The sequence below is a fragment of the Phaseolus vulgaris genome, chromosome 3 (genome assembly GCF_000499845.2).
Source record: "Phaseolus vulgaris cultivar G19833 chromosome 3, P. vulgaris v2.0, whole genome shotgun sequence".
NCBI lineage: Eukaryota > Viridiplantae > Streptophyta > Magnoliopsida > Fabales > Fabaceae > Phaseolus > Phaseolus vulgaris.
Genome location: NC_023757.2, coordinates 29,687,896 through 29,697,894, shown reverse-complemented (window position 1 = coordinate 29,697,894; position 9,999 = coordinate 29,687,896). Strand labels below are relative to the sequence as shown.

Sequence of the window (9,999 nt, the reverse complement as noted above, 5' to 3'; positions counted from 1 at the left end):
GACTAATTGACAAACATCTTTGTGCTTCCAAAAACACGGAGTTAATAACAACTACTACAAGGAGTATTGGGAATCTAAAGCAATGTATAAATATTGTTTATTACAATTTATTATAGCATTATTAGAATTCATACTATTATGAGTTTTAGCTATAGAAATTATGGGTGATTATGAAATTTATAAGTAGTTTTATTTTTTATTTGTTTCCGGATTAATGGGTGGAACTATTGTATGGAAAGATTGTCAATATCAATAAAATTGTGTGAAGATTTTTTAGCCTTAAAATATTTAAGTTCATGCACAATACTATGCATACCAGTACCTAATTAGTCATAGTAATTAGGCTACAATTTAATTTATAACATCATCTAATTATTCCTGGATTATTAGATTGATTGATGGTAACCAAATCATAAATTACTGGAGGTACATATCATTAATACAAATTTTCTCAATAATTATATTTTTAAGAATGAGAAATCAACTGAATCAAAATTTTTTTATTAATAAACAATAGTTGAATATGAAAACTATAAACATTGTTTAGAAAATAAATGGATGAGAATAATGATAGGAAGACATCGCTCTTTTGACATTGGTCAACAAATATATGCACTACAAGAAAAATATAATCTTTCGTGGGCAAAAAACGGACGCAACAGACCAAAAAGGAACGCATAAGCGTCGGATTTTCGTTGGCCAACAGTCCCACAAAAAATCATTGGAAGCAAATGGAAATTAGTGTGGGCCAGCGAGTTCAACGCATGTTGTGTGGGCCAAACCCACGCAAAACGGACACAAATTGCATCACCTAAGTGGACGTCCAAGAGACGCAATTGCGGTGGCTTATGCATGGGCCAAACCGACGCAAAATTAAAATATCGCCTATGCGTCGGCTAGGACAACAGAATGAAAATAAAAAATAAAAAATATCAGATGGCCCACGCAAAAGCCGACGAAAAAATTAATTAATAAAAAAAAAGTTGGCGTGGGCCAATAAAGGGATGAAAAAAAAACAATTTATTTTGTTTTTTAGCTAGTTTACCCTGTAAACAATAAATAACAACCAAATCACATTCAGACAAATTACTATCATTCACAATACATCCACAAACATATCCAACGTACATAAATAATACAAATAGTTAAACAAAGTCTTTGATCCATTCAAAGATTCTAAATTGATATGAATACTTAAAAAAATATTAAAATTAAAATTGTACTTTACAAATTTAACTAAAAGCACTAAAATGAATCCCATAGTGATGTGATCTATGAAAACCTGTAAAAAATACAAACAAAATAAATAAATAAATGAAGTAATTAAAATACTTAGTATATAATAAAAATGTCAAATAGTTAAACTTACAGTATAGGATGCACTTTAAGGAACAAATCATCCTGCTTTGGATCATACTCATGATTGAATTGAGTTGTGCTATTGGTAGCATTTTTGTCACGTTTCATTGAGATAAGTTTTCCTTTTTAACCTTCATCTCATCCTCCAAGTGTGCATACTTCTTACTCCACATACTAAGTTCAGCACGAAGCATTTGATTTTCAATCACATGCTCAAATTGTGAAGTGCCGAAAACAGAGGTTTGAGTGAGGGAAGAGACTCCTTGGCGGAAGTTAGCAGCCATGTCTGTCGTACCATACACCCGACCTCTACCCTTTCCTCTAGCAGCTTCCTTCCAAGTTTGAAGCTTAGTTGCAGGATCAAGTTGGTGGACATTAGTGCTAGAGTCCAGAGAACTATTTACTTGAAGGGCCCTCAAGCGCTCATGATAGTTTTCCTATATAGATCATTAGGAAATGAAAATGTTAGGAAATTAAAATATAAATATAAAAAAAGTTAAAAGAATAACTTACATAAGTCGATTCACCCTTTTTGTTTGTGTGGGTGACCATAAATAGTTCATCAAGTTTTGAAGGACGACCATATTGACGTTCCTAATAATGTTGTACAGGTAAAAGCAGTGTAGGTTGCAAATGTAAAATGATTTTCATGTAAGGCGGTGACAAGTACTTACCAAGGCCACTGCAATATCTGAGTGTGATTTTCGACCTGTGGAGTGCAGTGCTCCACCACGAGCTGAACCCCTATTGGCTTTATTTTGAGTTGATTTATCTTTGAATTGGTTCAACCCATGCTTGCTCACCTATCCAAATAGGTCAGACATCATTTGTCCTAACTTTTGTCAACATGTCACAAAGTCTTTTTCTGACTTTAAACTCGTAGACCTTTTTAATTTGGCATTCATCCTGAGGTGCCTAAGTGACTCTAGTCTGTTAAAAACAAGAAAATGGTTTGTTTCAATTTTCCCATTTTGGTTGATCTATATGAAATTGTAATTAAAAATTAAAATTACCTGAAAGTTAGTCCAGCATTTTAGTTTGTCCTCTTCGGGCATGGCATCATAATGATGATATGGACCTCTAAATTGAGACCGAATGCAATGTCAAATGGCCTCACTAGCAAAATGATTTAACGTCCACCTACAATACAAACAAATCAAATTATAGACATACTAATATAAAGATAAAATTAAATATACATTTAGGATGACTTACCCTCTACCAAGAAGTCGGATGATGACCCTACCAGTAGGGTCACGCTGGACATCCTCAGGGTGGAGATTATGCTCTGAAGCAGCAGCAGCACCATGGTCAACATGGTCAGAGAGGCCTTGCAGAGCCAGCAGTAGTCGGGACAAATGGAGAAGATATGGTGTGGACAATGGGATAAAGAGTAGTCTGCACAAATGTACCCGGGGTGGTCTGCAGAAATGCACCAGGAGTGGGCTGCACAAAAGTTTTAACCCTCTGCAGCCCTTATTTAATTTACACACCCCACATCAGTATTTTTAATTTTCTGGCCCAATATGCTGCCCAAGTTTTTTACTCTCTGCAGCCCTTATTTAATTTACACACCCTACATAACTATTTCAAATTTTCTGGCCCAATCTGCTGTCTTTATTTTTTACTCTCTACATCCGCTATTTCAGTTAAACACCCCCACGTCATTAAAAAAAAAAAATATTCATAAAGTTCTTCCAATCTTGCCCATAAATTTTCCCTTTCGCATGACATATTTATTTTGTTCATCCATGAATTTTTTTAAATAACGAATGAAAAAATTAAAAAGTTTATTTTTTACACTATCATATTACTGATAATAAGAACAAACATGTGAATTTATGAAAACGTTTATCTACCTGTTTGAACACTTGTACACTTTCAACAATTTTCAACATTCACAACCTCTTGCACTCCAAAATCCTACATTTAAAGTCCAAAATCGCACATAACCGAGATTCATCTTTATCCAAAAAATGCAAAGTCAAACCCTAGACATGCAATTTTTTATCGTCATAGTTTCAAGTCATCTAGTTTAAATGACATACCAGCAATAGCAGTAACCAACACAAAACACCAACACATTGCAGCACAATAATCCAAAAAAAAAAATGAATAAAAAACTTATGAACCTTTAAACATTTACCTGCGACAACAACAATGGAGAAGGAGCTGGAGTTGAACCGCGACTGTGAACGACCAAAGACACGGTGCAGGGGAGCTCACACTACGACAGTGCAGAGGTGAGCGACGACTGAGCAGCAGCGAATGCCGAGGAGGCTCAGTGACACGGTGTGGAGGAGACAGTGTCGCGAAGGAGGCTCGCGGAGGCAGTGACATGGAGGAGGCTCGCGAAGGCTGTGAGACCGAATGCAATGTCCAATGGCCTCACTAGCAAAATTATTTGGGGTTCACCTACAATACAAACAAATCAATTTACAAACATAGTAATATAAAGATAAAATTAAATATACATTTATGATGACTTCCCTTTACCAAGACGTCGGATGACGACCGTACTAGTAGGGTCACGCTGGACCTCCTTAGGGTGAAGGTCGTGCTCTGAAGTAGTAGCGACACCATGGTCAAAATGGTGAGAAAGACTTGAGCCAACAGTAGTCGAGACAGATGGAGAAGATGTGGTGTGGACAATTGGATAAGGAGTTGTCTGCACAAATGTACCCGAAGTGGTCTACACAAATGTACCCAGAGTGGTTTGCACAAAAGTTTTTACTCTCTACAGCCCTTATTTAATTTACACACTCCACATCAGTAGTTTTAATTTTCTGGCCCAATATGCTGCCCAAATTTTTTACTTTCTACAACCCTTATTTAATTTACTCATCTTACATAACTATTTCAAATTTTCTGGCCCAATTTGTTGTCTTTATTTTTTACTTATCCGCTATTTCATTTAAACACCCCCACGTCATTAAAAAAAAATTCTTCATAAAGTTCCACCAATTTTGCCTATAAATTTTCCCATTCGCATGACGTATTTATTTTGTTTATCCATGACTTTTTTTAAATAACGAATGAAAAAATGAAAAAGTTTATTATTTGCACAATCATCTTACTGATAATAAGAATAAACATTTGAATTTACGAAAAAGTTTATCTACCTGTTTCAACACTTCTACATTTTCAACAATTTTCAACATTCACAACCTCTTTCACCGCAAAATCTTACATTTATAGTCCAAAATCCTACATAATCGAGATTCATCTTTATCCAGAAAATGCAAAGTCAAACCCTAGACATTAAATTTTTAATCATCACAGTTTCAACTCATTTGGTTTAAATGACATAATAGCAACAACAACAACCAACACATAACACCAACACATTGCAGCTCTATAATGCAAAAAATAAAAAAATAAAAAAAAATTCCAAACCTTCAAACATTTACTCTCAGCAGCAACAATGAAGTAGCAGTTGGAGCTAAACCGCGACGGTGAATGACCAAAGACACGGTGTAGGGAAGTTCACACTACGACATCGCGGAGGTGAGCGAAAACTGAGCAGCAATGACGTGGAGGAAAACTGAACGCAAAGGAGGCTAAGCGACACGACGCGGAGGAGACAATGTCGCAGAAAAGGCTCGTGGAGGTAGTGAGGCGGAGGAGGCTCGCAGAGGCAATGACGTGGAGAAGGCTCGTGGAGGCAGTGAAACTAAATGCAATGTCCAATGGCCTCACTAGCAAAATTATTTGGTGTGCACCTACAATACAAACAAATAAATTAAAGACATAAAAATACAAAGTTAAATTAAATATACATTTTGAATGACTTACCCTTTACCAAGAAGTCAGATGATGACCCTAATAGTAGAGTCACGCTTGACCTCCTTAGAAGGAGGTCGTGCTCTGAAGCAGTAGCGACACCATGGTCAACATGGTCAGAGAGACCTTGCACAGAGGCAATAGTAGTCAGGATAGATAGAGAAATTGTGGTGTGGACTATGAGATAAGGAGTAGTCTGCATAAATGTACAAGGGGTAATTTGCACAAATGTACCAAGGGTGGGCTACACAAAAATACCAGGGGTGGACTGCACAACAATTTTTACTCTCTACAACCCTTATTTAATTTACACACCCCACATCAGTATTTTTAATTTTCTGATGCCATATGTTGCCAAATTTTTTTACTCTATGCACAAATGTACCAGGGGTAGGCTGCACAAAAGTACAAGGGATGGATTGCACAACATTTTTTGCTCTCTGCAACCTTAATTTAATTTGCACACCTCAAATCAGTATTTTTAATTTTTTGGCCCAATATGCTACGTAAATTTCTTATCTCTGCAACCCTTATTTAATTTACATACCTTACATAACTATTTCAAATTTTCTACCCCAATCTCCTCTCTTTATTTTTTACTTTATGCATCCTCTATTTCATTTAAACATCTCTAGGTCACTAAAAAAATTTCTGCATAAAGTTTTCCCAATCTTGCCCATAAATTTTCCCATTACGCATAACATATTTATTTTGTTCATCCATGATTTATTTTAAATAACGAATGAAAAAATGAAACAGTTTATTCTTTGCACTATCATATTACTAATAATAAGAACAAACATGTGAATTTATGAAAACGCTTATCTACCTATTTCAACACTTCTACATTTTCAACAATTTTCAACATTCACAACCTCTTTCAATTCAAAATCCTACATTTATATTCCAAAATCCTACATTTATATTCCAAAATCCTACATAATCGAGATTCATTTTTATCAAAAAAATGCAAAGTCAAACCACAGACATACAATTGTTAATCATCACAGTGTCAACTCATTCGGTTTAAATGACATAACAACAACAGTAACAACCAACACATAACACCAACACATTGCATCCCTATAATGCAAAACATTGTATCAAAAAATTCTAAACCTTTAAATATTTACTTTCGGCAAGAACAATGGAATAACAGCTAGAGCTAAATCGCGATGGTGAATGACAAAAGACACGGTGCAGGAAAGTTTACACTACGACGTTGCGGAGGTGAGCGAAAATTGAGCAGCAGAGAATGCTCGGGGTGGCAATGAAACTAAATGCAATGTCCAATGACCCCACTAGCAAAATTATTTGGCGTCCACCTACAATACAAACAAATGAATTAAAGACATAGTAATACAACGATAAATTAAATATAAATTTTGGATGACTTACCCTCTACCAAGAAGTCAGATGATGACCCTAACAGTAGGGTCACGCTTGACATCCTTAGGGTGGAGGTCGTGCTCTGAAGAAGCAGCAACACCATGGTTAACATGGTCAGAGAGTCCTTGCATAGAGGTAGCAGTTGTCGAGACAGATGAAGAAGTTGTGGTGTGAACAATGGGATAAGGAGTAGTATGCAAAAATATACTAGGGGTAATTTGCACAATTGTACCAAGGGTGGGATGCACAAAAGTACCAGGGGTGGACTGCACAACAGTTTTTACTCTCTCCAACCTTTATTTAATTTACATACCCCACATCAGTATTTTTAATTTTCTGACCCCATATGCTGCCCAAATTTTTTACTCTGTGCAGCCCTTATTTAATTTACACACCCTACATAAATATTTCAAATTTTCTGGCTCACGTGTTAGAAATGATGGCTTAAACAAGAGGGGGGTGAATTGTTTTATCAAAGATTTTCGCAAATACTTACTTCATAATGAATTCTTAACAAAGAACTCATATAAGCACTTAAGGAAGGCAATCAAACAATCTAACAAAAATAGGTATCACAATTTCAACCGGTTAAGGTTACGATTTAATTGGTTGTTTATAGTAGCGAAATATCAAACAATTAGAGAGTTTGAGGGAAAGAAAGATTTACACACAAGAGTTATGCTGGTTCACTCAATCATTTTGCTACATCCAGTCCTCAGTCAAACCACTGAGTATTCCATTATGTAACCAATCACAGATTACCAAAACCACACCACAAAGAGGTGACTTTGAATCCCACAAAGCCTACTCATCCATTTTGCACACACCACACCTCTAGACAGAACACCCTCTGTCTTTATAGGTTTTTCAAACACAAAAGTATGTAATATGAACAATTACAAGATACTAAACATGATAGAAAGCACCTGGATTTACAGAACCATAGATCCTATGATCAATACTTGTTACCACACAACAAAGCTTGACAACAATCTTGCTTTTTAAAAATCCTTTCTTAAAATCAAATCTCTTTCTAAAATCTGAATCAATACTTGTTGAATTTCTCTTGTATATATGATTTGAAAACAAAGCTATATTTATAGCCTTTGAAAAGCTACCGTTTAAGGCAAATTTGAACAACTGAATCAGTTAAAACATGTTTTCAAAATACTATTATGAAAACACACATTTAACAGGTTAAAATCACAATTCAATCGGTTGAATGAGTCAAACAGTTACAGAACTGATTTAAAAAACAATTTCACAACTTCCAGCCAGCTAAGTGACAAACAACCGATTATTTCGATAAATCAATCGGTTGTTTTCCCTTTGCTTGGAAAAACACTTAGTTTCCTAAAACAGTTTTAATCAAGCTTTGTGCAGGCTTTAAGAACTGATCTTTCTAAAGACCCTACTCTTAAACCCAAACCTAGAAAGCAGCACAGCTTCAGGCTTCATGTGGATTTGATACATCAAAGCTACCATCTTCAACAATCTCCCCCTCTTTGATGGAGACAAATCCTTGGAATGCTTTTAGGAATGTTCTTTGTTTAGAATCTATTGAATCCTACATTCATTGAACAAACACAGGGTAATCTAATCCAAAACAGATATGCACCATACACCAGTTCTCACTAGGTGATTTCCAGAAGGAACATTAGCCACAATCAGATGAGAAACCAGTAATCATACAAGAATGCATAAGAACAGTCGATTATTTCATAGAGATAACCGGTTAAAATTCTGTAAACCAGAGTTTTCAGCAGTTTAAAACTTCAAATTTAAACCAGTTAAGCAGTTCATCACAACAATGTTCAAAGTAATAAAGAAAGCAGTTATTAAGAACATTACAAACCAAACTTCTCCCCCTATTTGTCTCATCAAATAGACAAAAGGTAGGATAAAAAACAGTTTAAGATAAGGCATGCATATCAATTATTCCCAATTAATTTCTTAAGGAATTGAACCTGTCCTTTGATAAAGGTTTGGTGAAGATGTCAACAAGCAGACTTTCTATTGAAACAAACTTGATTTCACAATCTCCATTGTTGATATGATCACGGATGAAATGATTCCTTATTTCAATATGCTTTGTCCTTGAGTGTTGAACTTGATTCTTTATCAAGTTGATGGCATTTGTGTTGTCACAAAGTAGAGGTACTTTGTTAATCTGTAATCCAAAGTCTTCAAGCTGTTGCTTGATCCACAAAATCTGTGCACAGCAGCTTCCAGCTGCAATATATTCAGCTTCAGTTTTGATAAAGCTACACATGCTTGTTTTTTACTGTGCCATGAAATGAGGCTAGATCCAAGTACGTGACATGTTCCACTCGTACTTTTCCTGTCTAATTTGCAATCTGCAAAATCATAGTCAGAATATCCTACTAAATGAATAGGGGAATGAGAGGGATACCATAAACCCATGGATATTGTGCCTTTGAGATACTTCAGAATCCTCTTCACAACTTTTAGATGTGATTCCTTAGGACAAGACTGGAATCTTGCACAGAGGCAGACAACAAACATAATAGCTGGTCTACTTGCAGTTATGTAAAGAAGATAACCTATTAAACCCCTATACATGGTTTGATCAACTTCTGGTCCAGCTGCATCAGCACCTAAGTAGCAGTTTGTTGACATAGGCGTTGTTGCAGCTTTACATGCTTCCATTTCAAACTTCTTAAGAATGCCTTTGTAGTACTTGGATTAACATACAAAGATACCCACTTTGGATTGTTTAACTTGCAGTCCAAGAAAGAAAGAAAGTTCTCCCATCATGGACATTTCGAACTCCCCTGCATTGCTTTGACAAAATCTTCACAAAGTTTTGCATTAGAAGAGCCAAATATAATGTCATCCACATATATTTGTACTAAGATAATATCAAAATCAGCTTTCTTAATGAACAAAGTTTTATCAACCTTTCCTCTTTCATAATCATGAGATAAAAGAAAGTTACTTAGCCTTTCATACCATTGTCGTGGAGCTTGTTTGAGGCCATACAAGGCTTTCTTTAGCTTGTAAACGTGCTCGGGATGCTTGTGATCTTCGAAACTAGGTGGTTGTGAAACATGGATCTCTTTATTCACGATTCCATTGAGAAATGCACTTTTCACGTCCATCTGAAACAATTTGAAACCACTCATGCAAGCAAAAGCTAATAAAAGTATTACAGCTTCTAACCTTGCTACAGGTGCGAAGGTTTTATCATAATCGATTCCTTCAGCTTGGTTGTACCCTTTGGCAACAAGCCTTGCTTTGTTCCTTGTGATGATGCTTGAGTCATCCGATTTGTTCCTGAACACCCACTTTGTACCTATGACATTCATTTGAGAAGTTTTTGGAACAAGAATCCACACATCACTTCTCACAAATTGATTAAGCTCCCCGTGCATTGTTGTTGTCCAGTGCTCATCTTTGAGTGTTTTACAGATTGATTTTGGTTCAAAATTGGAAATAAAAGTTGTA

General features: G+C 35.7%; 1 protein-coding gene across 1 annotated transcript; it reads right to left on the bottom strand.

The window, feature by feature from the left end:
• Window positions 1–8,652: 8,652 nt before the first annotated feature.
• Window positions 8,653–9,201, bottom strand: LOC137805524 (secreted RxLR effector protein 161-like). The gene has a single exon (XM_068605466.1). It carries the CDS (start codon window positions 9,199–9,201, stop codon window positions 8,653–8,655), a length of 549 nt encoding a protein of 182 aa, XP_068461567.1.
• Window positions 9,202–9,999: the final 798 nt, after the last annotated feature.